The sequence below is a fragment of the Hypanus sabinus genome, chromosome 2 (assembly GCF_030144855.1).
Source record: "Hypanus sabinus isolate sHypSab1 chromosome 2, sHypSab1.hap1, whole genome shotgun sequence".
NCBI lineage: Eukaryota > Metazoa > Chordata > Chondrichthyes > Myliobatiformes > Dasyatidae > Hypanus > Hypanus sabinus.
Genome location: NC_082707.1, coordinates 157460349 through 157479766, shown reverse-complemented (window position 1 = coordinate 157479766; position 19418 = coordinate 157460349). Strand labels below are relative to the sequence as shown.

The 19418-nt window shown below is 38.9% G+C and overlaps 1 protein-coding gene across 1 annotated transcript in view; it reads right to left on the bottom strand.

Moving 5' to 3' along the window:
* Positions 1-19418, bottom strand: part of atg14 (autophagy related 14) — a 50058-nt gene that overhangs the window by 15275 nt on the left and 15365 nt on the right. Inside the window, exons 2-7 of the mRNA XM_059957541.1 lie at positions 14735-14797; positions 13935-13977; positions 11202-11283; positions 8931-9168; positions 6770-6999; positions 4206-4323 (exon numbers count right to left, since the gene is read on the bottom strand). Coding sequence (XP_059813524.1) covers positions 4206-4323; positions 6770-6999; positions 8931-9168; positions 11202-11283; positions 13935-13977; positions 14735-14797 — 774 coding nt within the window. The remainder of the gene's footprint in view (positions 1-4205; positions 4324-6769; positions 7000-8930; positions 9169-11201; positions 11284-13934; positions 13978-14734; positions 14798-19418) is intronic.

Sequence of the window (19418 nt, the reverse complement as noted above, 5' to 3'; positions counted from 1 at the left end):
AGAGTTTAAGCATAGGCTACGTGACGGTGGAAGCAATTAATATTCAGAGTGGTGGATGGAATATAATCAAATGAGCTGAATTTATTCTGGACGTAATGTATTTGAACTTCTTGAGTATTGTTATGAGTTGTATTCATCTGAGCAACCCACACTCTTCCTATGTCTTATTGATCAAAGGAAGGGTTGGGATGGCACCTGCCAAGTCACATACTGAGGGACACCCTATGTTTGCAGCCAAATTGTTTATGTGGATTATGCATTTACCCTTCTGTTCTACATGGTTAGAATTCCCTTTTTTTTTTGAAAAGTATCATTGTCTGTAATTTTTTAAACAGCTCATACCTGAATGTGTCCAAGCCTTGCTGAATGCTGGCATGATATTTTGGTTTGCTAAGTAGAAGTGGAATTAATATGGTGCAACGCTCAGTGAATATGTCTACTTCTGACCTTATCATGAAAGGAAGGTCAACAATGCAGATAGGGTTGAATGCATATTGGATACTGCAATGAAGAACTTACATTTCTTTTTGTCCAGCCTCTAGTGACTGGGGTCATACCTTCCAGTAAGTTTTACCCTCAAGGGTAAAACTGATATCAACAGACATTGAGGGTAAAACAGATCTCACTTTCACCAGGGCACCTCAGTGCCACGCTGGATTAAATGCTGCTGATATCAAGAGTATTCTCTCTCCCTTGTGGAATTAAGCTCTTTAATTCACAGTTGGACCAAGCTTGTGACAAGATCTGGCAAAACCCAAACTGGGCATTGGTAGATGAGTTATTAGTGAGTATGTACCTGGCAACATCAATTTCCATAACTTTGCTGATTATGAGCAGACTGATTGAGTATGTGCTTTGGAACAAAGTGTACAGAAATACACTGAGAGAATTATGTTTGAAGGTCTTGAAATGTTTACAATTCATATTAAAAATGAAGTCAATACCCTCACTTTGGCAATGTAATCTAACTTCAGTAATGAAAAATACCAGGTCAAAAACTAGGAGTTAATTTGAGCTGGACATTTTTACCTTCTGGTAAAGATATCCAAGTTCTATTTTCATTAACCATGATATCTACTGGTTTTCATCAGTATGAAAAGTGGGTATATTTTAAAAGAAACAATTACAGAGTACTACAACTTATAGCATGCACCTTATGAAATGGTATTTTGTTGAGGTTCAAATTCTTAGAAATTTTGCTTCAGGTCAGTCACAAGCTTTACTGTAATTTTTAAAGCTCAACATGCAGATGGATTTTGTTTAAACTGGTGAATAAAGCAAATTCAGACTCAAACTGAATCAAGTTTAATATCACAGGCATATGATAATTATATGATGTGAGGTAAAGAAAAATTACTGAGGTGGTGTTCATGAATTCATTGCCCATTCAGAAATCTTACAGCAGAGGGGAGGAAGCTGTTCCTGAAGCATCGAGTAAATATCTTCAGGCTCCTGTACCTCCCCCTTGGTAAGAGGGTATGTCCTGGGTGATGGGGGTTCTTAAATATGGGCTGGATACTAACTTTTGAGGCATTGCCTTTTGAAGGTGTGCAGGACAATGGGGAGGCGAGTGCCCATGATGAAGCTTGCAGAGTTTACACCATTCTGCAGCCTTTTCTGATCCTGTGCAGAGGCTACTCCATGCCAGATGGTGCTGCAGCCAGTTAGACTGCTCTCTATAGTACATCTGTAGAAATTTGTGAGTTTTTGGTGACGTACCTAATCTCTTCAAACTCATAATGAAATACAGCTACTGTGCCTTTGTAATTGCATCAATGTTTGGCCCTGGATAAATCCACAGAGGTGCTAATGCTCAGGAACTTGAAGCTGCTCACCCTTTCCACTTCTGATCCCTTGATGAGGATTGGTGTGTTCTCTCCACTTCCCTTTCCTGAAATCCACAATGAATTCCTTGATCTTACTGACAATGACTGCAAGGTTGTTGCTATGATACCACTGAACCAGCGAATCTATCTCGCTCCTGTATGTCTCTTTGACACCATCTGGAATTCTGCCAACAATAGTTGTGTCGTCAGCAAAAAACGTTTGAATATGCCAAGCAACATAATTGTGGGTGTAGAAAGAGTAGAGCAGTGGGCTAAGGACACATCCTTGAGGTGTGCCAGTGTCGATTGTCAGAAAGATGTTATTTCCAAATCACAAAGACTGGTCTCCTGGTGAGAAAATCAAGCATCCAGCTGCAGATGGAGGTACAGAGGCCCAGCTTTTGGAGCTTATTGATTAGAACTGAGGGTATGATGGTGTAGAGCACTGAGCTGTAATCAATAAACAGCAGCCTGATGAAGTTATTACTTTTGTCCAGATGATCCAAGGCTGAGTGAGGAGTCAGTGAGATTACATCCGCTGGAGACTTACTGAGGCGATAGGCAGATTGCAGCACGTCCAGGTCCTTGCTGAGACAGGAGCTGATTCTACCCATGACCAACCTCTTAAAATCATTGCATCACAGTAGATGAGAGTGCACTGGGCGATAGATTGTTCAGGCAGATGTTTTAAGTTAATATAAAGATACCATTACCTAAATAGAGTATAATTTGTGAAACTGACTTGATGGTCTCACTAATTCTAGTAACTTAAATATAGTCTTTCTACTTTTGTATATGTGGGAAAATCTGAAAATGTTCATTATGATAGGAAAAGAATCCAACTGGTAACCTGAAAATTTAGCATGCAGTTACTACAAACAATTTCATCATGGCTGATAGATTTTCCCTCTCAGCCCTGATCTCCTGCCTTCTCCCGGTATATCTTCATGCCCTGACAAGCAGGAGGAGTTAACAATATCATTGTTTATTGCAAGGAAAACTGAATACAAAAGGAAAGATATATTTAGTTGTTTTCGAATTGGTATCAAATAAAGAGTGCTGTGAATAGTATTGGTCCCTCTATTCAAGGAATAATTGATAAGGCTTTGGGATAAGTTCAGAAAGGATTTACTAGACTAACCATGGAAAGGACAAGATATCTTGTGAAGAAACTAAGCTTATATCTTCTGGAGTTTAGAAGTGTTAGAAAAGATCTGATTGGAACATAATATCCGGAGGTATTGAAAAAGGGGAAATGGAAAAGAGTTTCCTCTTGCAAAAGGGTCTAGAGCTGGATGTTACTGTTTATAAATAAGGAGCTGCCCATTTATGACAGATGAGAAGGTTTTTCTTCCTCGAAGGACTACAAGTCTTTGGGATGCTCTTCTTCAAGGGGCAATTGAAGCAAACCCTGCAGATTTTATTGAAGAGATAAGTTAATACTTGACAAGCAAGAAGGGAAAGGTTACCAATGGATAGAAGGACTGCAAGACTGAAGTTACAAACAAACCAGTTATAAACATGTTCAATAGCAGAGCTAAGTGGTCTACTCTCCCATTAACTTGAATGTACTTCAGATGATACAAGTATTAATCTCTGGCCAAAACTAAGTTAATTGTAATCTACTTGAACGCTCCACAACCAAGACAAAACTCAGACTGAGAGTGACAAAGCTATTCCCTACGTATTCCTTACATCCAAATGCACAGAAAGTCTTGTTTTTACTGATCTCAAGAAATGCAATTTTTCTACTCCCTCACTTTTTAATCTTCCATTTATTTAGCATTTATTTTCAATCCTTCCAGTGCCACAGACTCTTCTTCAGATGACTTGCCACACAGTAAACCTGCTCAAAGGGGGTTGTCCTGGGTGGGTATAAATTTTTGACCTGCATTCTTCTGAGTTAAGTCAGTAAAGTAAAAACATAACATGGATAGGGCCTGAAATATAAATATGATTAGGCCCCAAGTTTGATTCATATTAATGATGATTAATCAATGCAGGTAATAATAAAACAGGTCAGTACAGAGATGTTTCTTCCCAGACCGCAAAATGAAAAAAAAATGTATCTGGGGGCACCAGTTTCTACTTACTGTAAAATCGACTGCATTTCTAACACACATTTGTTTACTGTCAGAACTCACAATGAATCCCAGAAAGATAAAGCACAAAACTTCCCCCCTTCTCTTAGGCAAAGCAAGTACCTTAAGGTATTTCTTCCTGTTTACCTCCTTGAATATACTCATTTTGATTTCAAAAATTAGTTCAATTGCTATTGGATTTAGCTTCAACAAATAAAAAAGCAATTTTCAATTCAAAGTACAGTTCAATAGGCATGAAGATTTACTGTACTTACTACTATGACTTTACAATACTTGCCTGTTGCAAAGTCTTTTGGGAAGATTTACATGAAGAATGTGAGAAAGTATGTTTGCTAGTTGAGTGGCAAAGCACAATGCTGCACTGATGGTAAATGCAGAGTTACTCTGTTCCATATCTGTGTGAGAAATACAAGCCAAGATATAAACTAACAAATGTTTAAAAAAAACAATTAATAATCTTAAATAGTATCAAACACTTGAAGATGCTGAATAAATACAATACTGTAAAACATAGCATAATACTTCAACAATCGTGTTATCAAATAAATTTTGACAAAGTCAGAGAAATTAGGACAGACAACCAAGAGGAAACAGAATTTACTACTGATTTTTTAAAGGAATAAAGGGAGAAAATTACAGGAAAAGCCACAGCAGCAGTTAAATACAGATATGCCAAGGAATTCAATAGTGCAGTCACACTGAAATCTTGTTTGGCTTTTGAAGATCTCTTGTGGATGTACAAATATACCCTCAACAGATTGTAAGCCATCGAGAGTGAAATAAATTAACACTACATTTTCTTGCAAAGCTGTAAAGCATGAACGTGTTCAAGATCAAAATAAAAAGTAGGCACAACAGCATGAGCTAAAGGGCCTGTACTGTGCTGTAACGTTCTCTCAAAGTAGAGCCCTCTTTGTGACTGCATCAATGTGTTGGGGCCAGGTTAGATCCTCTGAGATGGTGATGTGCAAGAACTTGAAGCTGCTCATTTTTACAGAAGCAGTACGAATGTTATGTTTGTAGTGCCTTGGGATGCCAGGGTAGCAGGTCCAAGTCTCAGCAGCATGTAGGAGTGATGTGACTACTGCTGTCCTGTACCATGAGTTGTGTGGCAGGATAGAGGTTTTGATCTTTAAAAGGCCCTTTCTTTAAATTCAAAGGCAGATGCAGGTACACTGAGGACGATGCTGAATAGATGTCCGCCTTCCTTCTGGAGAATGAAGAAGTGGCTCACAAAAACAATCCCAGGAATGAAAGAATTTATGAGTGAGGAGCATTTGATGGCTCTAGTACTATAATTACTGGAGTCTAGAAGACAGATGGGGGGGGGGGGGGTAATCTTATTGAAACCTATCGAATATTGGAAGACCTGGGTAGAACGGACTTGAAGAGGATGTTTCCTAACGTGGGCAAGTCTCAGAATACAAGGATGTCTCTTTAGAACAAACATGAGGAGAAATTTCTTTAGCCAAAGTATGGTGAATGTGTGGAATTCATTGCCATAGATGGCTGTACAGGCACAGTCATTGGGTATAGTTAAAGTAGAAGTTGATAGATTCTTGAGTTGTAAGGGTGTCAAAGGTCACAGAGAGAAGGAAGGAGAATGGGGTTGAGAAGGAGAATCAATCAGCCACGATGGAATGACGGGTCAAACTCAATGAGACAAATAGCCTTTTGTTCCTGTCTTATGGTCTAAACCAGCTACGTAACAAAAACAACCTGTAACTCTGAACCTGGATACATAAGGAATAGCTTTATGTAAAGATGACAAATATGCATCACTGATTTACACATGTACTTTTACATCTCTCAAAGCAATATTGTGTGGAAATCACTAGTGACATAGGCATATAAAGCTTACATATATAATTGTACTAAAGAAAAATAAAAAAGTCAGATTGTGCAATGATCTTCACTTTCTAACAGAAATTGTCATAAGTTGACTTTAATTCACAATCCTGCTCCTACTCTGACCTATCAGTCTATGACCTCTAGCACTATCAAGTACGGCCCAATGCAAGCTTAGGGAACAACTCCCCATTTTCCATCTGGGCACACTGCAGTCTTCTGGATTCAACACAACTATCCAACTAAAGTTGTTCAACTGTTTTTTTTATTTGTATAAGAACTGGTCATATCTGCATCTCGACATTTTGGCTCGGTTTTTCTCTTTCCTTTTCGTAGTTTGCCCTCCTGCACACTCCCTATCATCGTAGCACTAGCAATACATTGCATAGACAAGGAAGCATTACATGATTTGATCTGCTACATTAAATCATTTAATCTCAACCTACCACAGATAGATTCTCTTCATTTCCATTTCCTACCTTCTCTGTTCCCCATCTTCATGAGTAAATAACTTGACTGATCTGTTGTATTTCTAGCATTTTTTGTTTTTACTTCAGACTTCCAACATCTGTGTTTGATTTTCAAAAGCTGATTATTTTTGTGAGATGGATGGGAGAGTTCTTTCTTTAGTAAAATAAAGCAAGTAGTATAAAAATTATATAGTCTGTGTTAGGCATTCCAAGTTAAACAGTCATTAGATTCTGTAAACACAATGTACCTTAAAGTGCTGCACTAACACACTACCGCTCTAACACACTATTTCAGTTTTGCATTTTAGTCAAGCTGAGTGAAGCCGATCATTTACAAGATGGGCAGTCTGATCCTTTTGCATAATCACTGACTTGCCCAGTTATACTTCTCTAAGGGCCCTTAGAGAAAGAAAATAAATTATTTGGACTGAACCTCTATATGAATTTCTATGTATTAAAAAAAAAGTTAACTTAGGTAGGATACATGCCATTAAGTACAACAGAGCACACACGAAAACCTCACCTGGCCCTTGTGCAGATTTCTTCTCTTCCACCCAGTTATAGTACGCAGAATAATCCCCATTGCTGGGCAGGTATATCCAACGGCCTACAATCCCAATGTTAGTTTCTCCATTGTTATCATCACAGATCCATCTTCCAGAGAGATAAGTGGTTCTCCTTGCCTCTGCCAGTTCACTTACGGTACTAGAAGTCATGCCACTGTCAGCTTCAAATGGTGTATCTGCTGGATCTCTAGCAATAAAAACCAAAAGCTGAATTGAAAGTCACATTTCATGCTAAGAAGGTTACCTTGATGGATGGTTGTGCGAGATCATAAAAGTTGCTTTGAAAACCAAATATGATACTTAAATAGGGTTTGTATGCTGTTTAAAAACTATAAGGTTTTTGATTTTAAAAACATTAATTGAATTAGCAATTGATATGATTTTCAATTAAAATGTAAGATTCTCAAAATACTGTTTTGGAATCGAAAAACAATGGAACACTGCCTTAAAGAACTATCTAATGCCTGACCATGTATGTAGAGTTCTCCCTCCTGTTCAAATAGACCCAATTGCATGCACTTTTAATCCTATTAAGCAAGGACCAAAGAGAGCTAAAGCAATGGAAAGGGGAAATATTCTTGGGAATTATCACTGGCCAGGAACTCATGAGACCAGCCACAAAAATACAGCGGCTCCAAATACAGATGAGAGGCTGAATATGCAACATCCAATCTTCCTACGAACACCTAAAAGTCTGTCCAACATCTAAAGGCTTAAATCAGTATTGTGATAAATTACTCTTACTTTCATTCTTTGAGCACAGATCACACAATACTCAATGTCATCTGTTGAAACCAATCATTGCAATAACTCGCCAAAATTTCTATGGAACAACCACCATTTAAATAGTCAAGGGCAACAGGCACATGGGAACTCTACCCTTACAGGTTTATCTCCCAAGATTACATCCCATCTTGCTATGAAAATAAACTACCAAAGAATATTATCATGGTGTTAATAATGGAGTTCCCCAATCAAAGATTGGAGCAGGTTAAGACAATACAAACCACCACATTGTAAAGAACAGTTAAAAAATTGCAATTATAATTGAAAATTCTAGTGGTGCTCACATTCTGGCAATGAATTAAAAAGCTTAAGTAACTCAGCTGTGCAATACATTTTAAATTGATGACTTTGTATCATTAGTCTACATTCATGGTAATCCAATTATATAAACATATATAAAGAATATCCAATTGTAGTCTTGGGAATTATCACTGGCCAGAAACTCATGAGATCAGCCACAAAAATACAGCAGCTCCAAATACAGATCAGAGGCTGAATATGCAGTCTTCCGTTTATCCGTGCAAACAGAAGAAGTGCTACACCTACCCCAACACTTCTTCCCTCACCACTATCCCAGGCCCCAGACAGTCCTTTCAGGTGAGGCACCACTTCACCTGCGAGTCAACTGGGGTGATATACTGTATCCGGTGCTCCCGATGTGGTCATTTATACATTGGGGAGACCCACTGCAGTCTGGGAGACCATTTCGCCGAACACCAGCGCTCAGTCCTCCAGCAGTGGCGGGATCTCCCTGTGGCCACATACTTCAATTCCACAGACCACTCCATCTCCGACATGTCTGTCCATGGCCTCCTCCACCGTCAAGATGAGGCAATACCTCATCTCCCGATTGAATTAAAATATTGCAGGTCGATGGAGCAATACCTTATCTCCCGCCTAGGTAGCCTCCTACCTGCCGACATGAACATCCAACTCACAGACCTCCGTTGATACCTCTGCTCCCTCCCTTACCCCCATCCCTATCTATTATTTTAGTCTGGTTCTCTTTCTCTCTCTTCCCCCCCTCACTATAATCTCCCCCCAGCCCTACCTTTCTTTCTCTTTTATTTCCCTTAATTCTCCACCTTCCCCCAGCCTATCACTTCCTAGCTTTCTACTTTATCCCTCCCCCCACTTCTTATCCCCCCCCCCCCCAACCATCCCATGTTACTTCACTCCTGATGAAGGGTTTTGGCCTGAAACGTCGTCACTACCTCCTCCCTTAGATGCTGTCTGGCCTGCTGAGTTCTGCCAGCATTTTGTGTTTTTATTTATTTCCAGCATCTGCAGATTCACTTGTGTTTCCAATGGGGTAATCTTAATGCTTCTTACCTCATTCCTGTTTTCACTTCTTGTAATGGGAAAATCACACGTGTTAACTCTAGGATGTGAGTCCAACGGTTGCGAGCAAGGTGTTCCTGATATTTCCAAAATTCTATGTTTTTCTTCTCAACTAAATCACTCAGTTTTCGTATATGCCTCTGAATCTTGTCCTTTTTCTCATGATGTCGCTGGGCCCGTCGTTGCAATTTTTGGTTGTCTTCCTGATTTTTACATACCAGTTCTGTATCTAAATTTAGTAACAAAATTCTTTTTTTTTAAAAACTTTCTCCAAATTTCCATTAAGGAAAATATATATTTCTTAACGTTTTCCATTAATGTGTTCCACAACTACCTCCTGATCTTGGTCAGCGCTGTTTTAATCCTGGAGGGTACATCATATTTACATCTGGTTTCTGCTACAGCATCTCATTTAGATGTTGCTCTTTAAACCTAGTGAAATAATGAAACTGCTGCTAACATGTACAAAGTAAAATAACTACTCTGAAACCAATTTGGGAACTTAAAAAGATGCAGTTCATAGACTGTTCCATTATCTTAAGTGTAAAAATAAGAGAAATATTGCATTATTCTGGCACATGATTGTTTATGAATAAAGCTCCTGTTAGAGAGAGCCTGCCAGCAAGCAATTTATTTACAATGATTACTTGCATACTGGTTAAGCTTCAATGTCATAAATGAGATTATAATGTACACTTCAAAATGCAAATAGTTAAAAAAGCTGGAGATTTGAAATAAAACCAGAAAATGCTGAGGATACAGACTTTATCTGTGGACAGAGGGAGTCACACATCTGTGGGGTAAAAAGCATCAAGAGGACAGCTTTGAGAGAAGCAATAATGGAGTACGGTATCAGCTCTGGGCAATGATGTGGTCGGGGTGGGGGTTGCAAGCCAGATTGAGAAGGGTTTAATGATAAGAAGCGCCTTAACAGGAGTAATAATGAGGAAAATAGGAGCAAGGCTGAGTAGTAGTAGGAGCAGATATTGGACAATGAGAGAGCTCAAGCAGTGTTCATTCTCCCATTCCCCTGCCATCCCAAAGCTAAAGGCTGAGGGAAATGAGCCAAAGACTCAAGTACAATGAGTCCCTGAGATCGAGTCCAAACAAAAGCAAACAGAGAAGAAGAGTTGTTGTTCTTAGCATCTACCCCTCTTCCTGCACTTTCAAAAAGCAGCATTTAAAAATTTCAGGGAAACAATCTACAGAGCATGGATTCATAGCCAAGATATATACGATAGAAAGAATAGAGTACTTATGAATAAGTTTTCTAAATGAAGATTCATGAAGACATTTTTTTATTTAAAGGACTGAAATAATTGAAGAGTTTTTAAATAGCCACACAATAAATGAAACAGCAGATTATAAAAGTTACAGCCTGAAGTCCATTTACCATTTCTAGTTGTACAGACTCAGTTGTATTCTGTAAAAATGACTTTAGTTTATCTGGACTTTGCACGGTTAATAAGTTATTTACCACAGTTTCTTAGACACAAAATGTGATTTATCTCCAATTAGTTTCTTGATTAGCTATTTTTTTATGTGAATGTAGAATAAGTGCTATTTCTTTGAATGTAAAAATGAACTAAATAAGAAACATACACAGATTAAAAACAGATTGTTGCTTTGGAATTTTGTTTGTTTCTACTGCAATGTGGATGAATTTTTAACTTGTTAACTTCAGCACTAAAATTGGCAGCACATTGCAAATAACAGAATGGGACATTGACTATTTTTTTGTACTTCCTGCTTTGCCATGTATTTTCAGCACTCTTTGATTTGCTTTCAGTTCCCCCTGGCTAGCTGAACCCCCGCCTGGTATGGCCCCACAATCGCAGGACTCTGCAGAGGGTGTCGCAGATAGCCTAGCATATCCGTGATGTGAACTTCCCACTATTCAGGACATTTACTGCAACAGGAGTGTAAAAAGTGTCCAAAGGATCATTGGGGACCCCAGTCACCCCAACTACAAACTGTTCCAGCTGCTACCATTCAGGAAATGTTACTGCAGCATTAAAGCCAAGGCCCACAGGCTCTGGGATAGCTGGGCTGTCAGACTAATTAATCCACGCTGACGCAATTGTATTTCTAAGCTATATTGACTGTTCCATTGTATATCTTACTGTACATACTATTTATTACAAATTACTATAATTTGCATGTTGCACATTCAGACAAAAGACCTAATGTAATGACTTTTACGAACATTTGTGAAGGATGTAAGAAATAAAGTCAATTCAATTTAATTAAAGACTTCTGTACCTTTTTGTACTTCTTCATTTCCTGAACAAACTGCATCTTTCAACAGTCCAATCCTTATCTGACAAGACATAATCTTCCATTTCTGAAAATCAAAATGGTTGTTTGAAAATTAAGCAGCAGTACGAAACTAGCTAAATTCAAAGAACAATCTATACCAAAGATATACACATTTCATAGGACCATGTATTGCAAAAGTATCTAATGCTTACTTCAATAAAGTTTTTATCATGGCAAACCATGGCTTGTTGATCAGAGGAGAGAATATTTCACAAAGGGAAGATAAAGTCAAAGAGAACAAAAAAATTATTATTCCACTGCTAACTTCCAGCTTAGCATAATTTGATATATCCAATTCAAATACAAATATACTTTTGCTCATTTTTCCTATTAGAAAAGTAGAGTCAATTTGAATACATGTTCCGTTGTATTTTCCACTTAAAAATCATTTGCTGCATCTAAAGTAGGAAGCACACATCTCACTTTATTTTTATTTAAGTATTGGGAAAAATTTTCACAGCTGTATTCTTGTAAAGTTAAATGGTGTGCGGTTTCTAACAAAAAGCAGGAAGACGTTCCTTTAGGACTGACGTCAGTGCTTAAATTATGGGAAACTTTTAACAATTTTAATGGTGAATGCATATAGATATCAAAACTTGCAGGACAAATTTTTTGCCCAGGTGTTTCTAAACAAACCTAATCATTATTAACACAAAATGTAGTTAAAGGTTGTAGTTATTGTTGATCACTGGCCAGAAAGATGAACCCTATTACACTCTCTCTGCAGATACTTGCCCTGCTGAATCTTTGCATCATTTTCAGCTGTTAGTCTAAGTTCTGTATAGCAGGAAGAGCTTCCATATCCCTTTCTAAAACATTAGAGAGGAAATTAAATGAAAATCTAAGAGCATAAACTGGGAAAATGTTGCTATGTCACTTTAAAATACATGATGAAATTGCTCAATCTGTTTAAATGGAATGGCAGATTCACAAAATGATTCAAAGAGGTTTGAAACTAGTGGTTCAACAATGTTATAAGTGTTTTGAGAGACATGTTTTGGCCTTACTGTAGTAACAATATCTTATGGACTGAAAATTTAGTGTTTAGATGTGGTGAATGGGAGAGCATGCTTTGTAAAGATGCAAGGATGGTCTTTTGATGTAGAAGACTGAGTGGCTAAGACTGTAACAATGTTGGAAAAATGGCCTGGGGTGTGAGCATTTTAGAAGAATATTAGAAAAATCTCAAGGAGCAGCAACAGTTATTTAGTGATTATTATTTGGGCACTCTGGTTCTGGGAATCAAAAATAAGAAAGGACATCTTGGGAGAATACCCAACATTGGGCATGCATTAGAAACACGAACATTACCTTGAACTACTACTGGGGTCAACAGAATGAAAGAATTCTGAAAAAAAATTCCGTGGTGGAAAGAAACAGACTGGCACTCCTGAGAGAGACCTTTAGATGGAGAATTAGAAAACAAAGTAAAATAGACTGCTGTCAATCAAAATAACCTAAGGACACTGCCACCGAGATACTCTCTGCCAAAGTTCATCCCTTTATCTTAGGGTCAGAAGTGGAGTTGTTCAATGATGATGTTTGAGCTGCAGTTTTTTAAGAACTCTAATAAAGTAGTCTAAACCAATCTACAGTATTCAGTCTTTGGCTGAAGCAGAGTGAATAAAATTCACACTATACTAACACTAAATAATGTCAAACAGCATACAGGTTTCCCCTGCTATCCAAAAGTAGAGTGTTCCTATGAAACCATTCGTAAGCCGAGATGGTGTAAAGCGAAGAAGCAATTACCATTAACTTACATGGGAAAAATTTCACCAGCATCCAGTGCTTTCTGTTTCAGCTTATTAAAAAGACTGACTGATTTCTCCATAAGTATAAGATAACTTAACGGAACACTACGCTTTGTACACCCATCAATCCACTCAAGCAACAGACTTTCCATTTTATTCACTACTGGATGCTGACTAAGAGAGACCACTTTGCTACTAGCAGAATCAATAACAACATCGGCAGAATTCAAGATTCTTTCTCTCTGCATGGAAGTAGTACGAATGGCGGACGCAGACAAGTTCAACGCATGCGCAATGTCTTTGTTTTGTTTATTTCGATCGAAACGCTTAATTACATCCAGTTTTACGCTAAGTGTAACACCCTTACGAGATCTCTTAAGCTTTTCTGATACCTTAGGACACATCTTGCTAACGGATGCACAAAATAAATGGAGATAAAGCACAGATGCTCACAGACACAGTTCAAAGCTCTGGCGGCTTGGTGCTGGGATGCTGGGGAACGAACTTGGCGCACCACTCTCCCTGCTCGGAGTGCGCGCTGCCTCTAAACAGCTCGCTGCAAAACAAACACTGAACGCTATTTTCGCTTTTCACCTTTTTTCGTAAAAGCGAAAATCTTCTTTGGATTTCTTTCGGTTAGCGAAAACAGGTACTAATGTAGGCCTTTTGTAAAAGCGAAGTGGTGTAAAGCAAACTTTCGAAAAGCAGGGGACACCTGTAAACTTTCAACAGGCTTACAGTCTTATTAGGGATAATAATACATCAGATGGGTTGCTCCATATTGGTCCAAAACAAAACTATTAAATGTTATAAAAATTTATCTTGATTATTCAGGTGGAACTGAATCTTTGTGCAGCAATGTAAACATACAAATATCAGCTACTAATAAATATTTACAAAATGCATTGTATACTAAACTCACCAACTGATCAGTTTTCCACTTCCCTTCAACAGCTTTTATAACTCTGAAAAAAAAAACAGAATTGAAATCCAGTCTTACACAGGTCCAGACAAGTACAATATTTATTAGAACCATAGAACATTACAGCACAGAAACAGGCCTCTTGGCCCTTCTTGGCTGTGCCAAACCATTTTTCTGCCTAGTCCCACTGACCTGCACCTGGACCATATCCCTCCATACCCCTCTCATCCATGTACCTGTCCAAGTTTTTCTTAAATGTTAAAAGTGAGCCTGCATTCACCACTTCATCTGGCAGCTCATTCCACACTCCCACTACTCTCTGTGTGAAGAAGCCCCCCCCCCCCAATGTTCCCTTTAAACTTTCCCCTCTTCACCCTTAACCCATGTCATCCGTTTTTTTTTTCTCCCCTAGCCTCAGTGGAAAAAGTCTGCTTGCATTCACTCTATCTAAACCCATCATAATTTTTATATACCCCTATCAAATCTCCCCTCATTCTTCTACACTCCAGGGAATAAAGTCCTAAACTATTCAACCTTTCTCAATTCAGTTTCTCTCGTCCCGGCACCATCCTTGTAAACCTTCTCTGCACTCTCTCAACCTTATTAATATCCTTCCTGTAATTCTGTGACCAAAACGGCACACATCATCATTATTATTTATTTAATTTTATTAAATTAAATTATTATTTAGTTTAATTTCTCAGTGCATATATTGAACTAAATGTTATTAGTAAAATCTCAGACACATGCTGTAGCAAAATGAGCACTCCCAAATAAACAGTGGTAAGATCAGTACTTACCGTTGCTGGTACTTCTCCTTCTCAGTCCTGCAGCGCTTTAACCGGTCCATTTTGTCAGCATATCTAAGGTAAATGAAAAGTCCCAGTTTTTGATTTAGTGATTACTGATAATTCATAAACACACATTAATTATTCAACTAAATATACACACGTATTTTTAAAGACAATGAATAATGAACATTTCATTTCATAATTGCAAAGCAAATCATATTAAACACAACTATGGAACCTGAAAATTTGGAGTTGTTGTGTCCTCTTTATATCGGTGACACAGCAGAGGAAACTGCAAGCAGTTTCAAACTCCTGGGAGTGCACATCACACACAACTCATTCATGTTCCCAGAACACAAGAGAACTCACCAATGCCTCTACTTTCTGAGGAAGATGAAGAGCTGGGTTTTGCACATCCATATTAGCATCTTTCTACAGTGCGCAGTAGAGAGCATCCCAACAAGCTGCATCACTACTTGGTATGCTAACTGCACTGCGGCAGACAAAGAAGTTCTCCAATGGGTAGTCAAAACATCAATGGCACCAGCTTATCCACCATCAAAGACATACATACAGAAAGGTGTAAAGAAAAGGGCCAGTAACACTGTGAAGGATCTTACACACCCTGCTCATGGACAGCTTGTACCATTCCCATCGGGGAGGAGGCGACCTGGCTTCCACACCAGAACCACCAGACTTGCGTTACTTTCCCTAAGCAGCAAGGCTGATCAACTCCTCCACCTACTAATTCTGTAAGGTAATGTAAGGGGTGGAAACATATGCATAATTCACACCCACCAACATTGAGTTAGAATTCACTTTAAGAGGCTGGCCTGATGTGATGATGTAATAACATGAAGGTTTTTTTTAACCATGCTTTAGGTTCTGTGCTTGGTTGACAAGTCCACAACTACTTTATTATTTCCCATCAGTAACCTTATGCACAGCTTAGTATCATAATATGAGCATACATTGAATATATATGTTATTTTCTGTATTTATATTTATTGTTTTTTATTATTGTTATTGTGGTCTTTATGTTTTGTGCTACAGAGTAACAACTACTTCACTGTCCTTAAACTTGTGTGCAGGAAATGACATTAAACGATCTTAAACCTTGGATATTCAAACTCTATGCATTGAATTTTAAAATAGCATTCTTATTTGCAATGCAATATTTCATTCAAACTCTCAGACTCTGAAATCGCAAATCTACTTTTCTAAATGTATTGCGAAAAATACATTGAAAAAAATTTGAAAAAATCCCTTCTCTTCTGAGGAAGGTATGACCTGTACAAAAAGGATGGGTTACACTTAAATCCGAGGGGGACCAATATCCTTGCAAACAGTTTGATGCATTGTGACTTTGAGGAAGGACAGGCATATAATAGATCAAAATTGCACAGTAGGATGAGTTGAAGTGTAACACTGAAAAGGGTGATAAATACAGGACTAAGGGTGTTATATTTGAATGCATGGAGAAAACGAAATAAGATAGATGACGTTGCAGCGCAGAGATTGGCAGCTATGGCACGTGGGCTTCACTAAGTCGCGGCTGAAGGAAGATCAGAGCTAGAAGCTTAACATCCAAGGGCACACCTTGTATCAAAGGGTGTGGAAGGCAGGCAAAGGTGGCTCTGTTGGTAAAAAAATGAAATCAAATCTGTAGAAGGTGGTGACATAGGATCAGAAGATGTAGAAACCTTGTGGGTAGAGTTGCAAAACTGTAAGAGTGAAAAGTGATGGGAGTTATATACAACCGAACAATAGCCAGGATGTGGGGCATAAATTACAAGGTAGGAAAGTTATGTAAAAAAGACAGTGTTACGATAGTCACGGGGGATTTCAATATGCAGATAGATTGAGAAAACATGGTGGGCACTGGATCCCAAGAGAAGGAATGTGCAGAATGCCTGTGAGATGGCATTTCAGAGCAGCTCATGGTTGAACCCATTCGGGGAAAGGCAATTTTGTGTATGATGTTGTGTAATGAACTAGGTTTGATCTGAAAGAATAAGGTAAACAAACCCTTAAGAGGTAGTGATCATAATATGACAGAATTCACCCTGTTGTTTGAGAGGGAGAAAATAAAGTCAGATAAATCAGTATTACAGTAGAGTAAGAAGATTGAAGAGGCACGAGAGAGGAGCTAGTCAAAGTTGACTGGAAAGGGACTCCAGCAGGGATGACAGCAGAACGGCAATGTGTAGAGTTTCTGGGGGTAATTCAGAAGGTACAGGGTTGATACACCCCAAAGATGAAGTAGTACAGTGGATTCCAGTTAATTGAGCCATCGGTTAATCAGGCAGCTGCTTATTTGGGAATAAGATTCTTGATTAGTCAGGACATGAAGGGATATGGGGAGAAAGCAGGAGATTAAAGCAGGAGATTGAAGCAGAGGGAGAAAATGTATCAGCCATGATGAAATGGCAGAGCAGATTCGATGGGCCAGTGATCTAATTCTGCTTCTATATCTTATGGTCTAACATTTAAAATTCAAGGAAACAGCCAGGACTCCCTTTGTATATATGAAACACTACACCACTTTATCAGGACATGAAACTGTTCCTGTTGCCAAACAGTTCCTAACTAGCGTCAGTCCCGTGTGTTTGTGTGACCATTAGACACAACATTGTGCTTCAAGCAAAGTTTTTAAATAGTTTCAGTGCGTGTCTTTATGTTCAAACAGCAGTGATTTTTGTCACTGATGGTTAGTGAGAAATTAGTAAGACAATTCAGAACTGTTTGGCTCACTGCAGTTTCAACTACTCAGACTTGGAGCTGGCAGAAACAGTCGAGAGTGAAAATGAAATGATTTTACTACAAAGTCATAAACTACAAAGAATTTGAATGCATCGATAATGATCTTGAATGTTACAATGAAAAATGAAGATTTGCAGGTTGCAATTGTCAACAGCACTGTATGAAGGCATTCCATTATCTGCATTAGGTGTCTGCGCCGATTTTGTTCACTTACAATCAGAAGAACACAACACATATGAATTCCTCCATTGAGCTGGTGGGTAGAGGTGTAAATAACCTTATCGCTTGGGGAAAGTAATTGTTTATCAGCCTGGTGGTCCTGGCACGGATGTTACGTTGCCTCGTCTTTGATGGGAGTGGGACAATCAGTACATGAGCAGGGTGGGTGGGATTCTTCATGTTGTTACTGGCCTTTTTTCTGAAACCCTTCTGTATACAAGTCTTTACTGGCAAGTAGGCTGATGCATTGGGCAGTTTTGACTACCCGTATATTGAGCTTTCAGATGCAGTGCATTTTCTGTACCAAACAGTGATGCAACTTGTTAGGATGCCCTCTACTAGAATGATAGAGTATAGATGTGCATAGTCAAGCTCTCTTCAGCCTCCTCAGAAAGCAGAGGCATTGATGACCTTTCCTGACTATGTAGGACATGTTCTAGGAGCATGAATGTTTTTGCAAGATGGACACTCCCAGGAGACCCACAGGAGAATCACAGACCCAAAGCTCTGACTGTTTCTCTTTCCAGATACTGTCTGACTGATTGAAAAACTTCTGTTTTTTGTTCAAGATTTCCAGCATAGAAACATAGAAAACCTACAGCACAATACAGGCCCATTGGTCCACAATGTTCTGCCAAACATATCCTTACTTTACAAAATTACCTAGAGTTACCCATAGCCCTCTATTTTTCTAAGCTCCATGTACCTATCCAGGAGTCTCTTAAAAGACCCTATCATATCTGCCTCCATCACCATTGCCAGCAGCCCATTCCACACACTCACCACACTCTGCGTAAAAAACTTACCCCTGACATCTCCTCTGTACCTGCTTTCAAGCACCTTAAAACCGTGCCCTCTCATCATCTGATACACCTCTATCAGGTCATCTCTCATCCTCCGTCACTCCAAGGAGAAAAGGCCGAGTTCACTCAACCTATTCTCATAAGGCATGTTCCCCAATCCAGGCAACATCCTTGTAAATCTCCTCTGCGCCCTTTCTAGTTTCCACATCCTTCCTGTAGTGAGGTGATCAGAACTGAGCACAGTACTCCAAGTTGGGTCTGACCAAGATCCTATATAGCTGCAATATTACCTCTTGGCTTCTAAACTCAATCCCACAGTTGATGAAGGCCATATGCCTTCTTAACAACACAGTTAACCTGCGTAGTAGCTATGAGTGTCCTATGGACTTGGACCCCAAGATCCCTCTGATCCTCCACATTGCCAAGAGTCTTACCATTAATACTATATGCTGTTATCATATTTGACCTACCAAAATGAACCACCTCATACTTATCTGGGTTGAACTCCATCTGCCACTTCCTATCAATGTCCTGCTGTAACCTGACAGCACTCCACACTATCCACAGCGCCCCCAACCTTTGTGTCATCAGCAAATTTACTAACCTAACCCTCTACTTCTTCATCCAGGTCATTAATAAAAATCCAGAAGAGAAGGGGTCCCAGAACAGATCCCTAAGGCACACCACTGGTCACTGACCTCCGACCTCCATGCAGAATATGACCATCTACAATCACTCTTTGTCTTCTGTAGGCAAGCCAATTCCGAATCCCATGCCTCCTTACTTTCTTAATAAGCCTTGCATGGGGTACCCTATCAAATGCCTTGCTGAAATCCATATACACTACTTCTACTGCTCTACCTTCATCAATGTGTTTAGTCACATCCTCAAAAAATTCAAATCAGGCT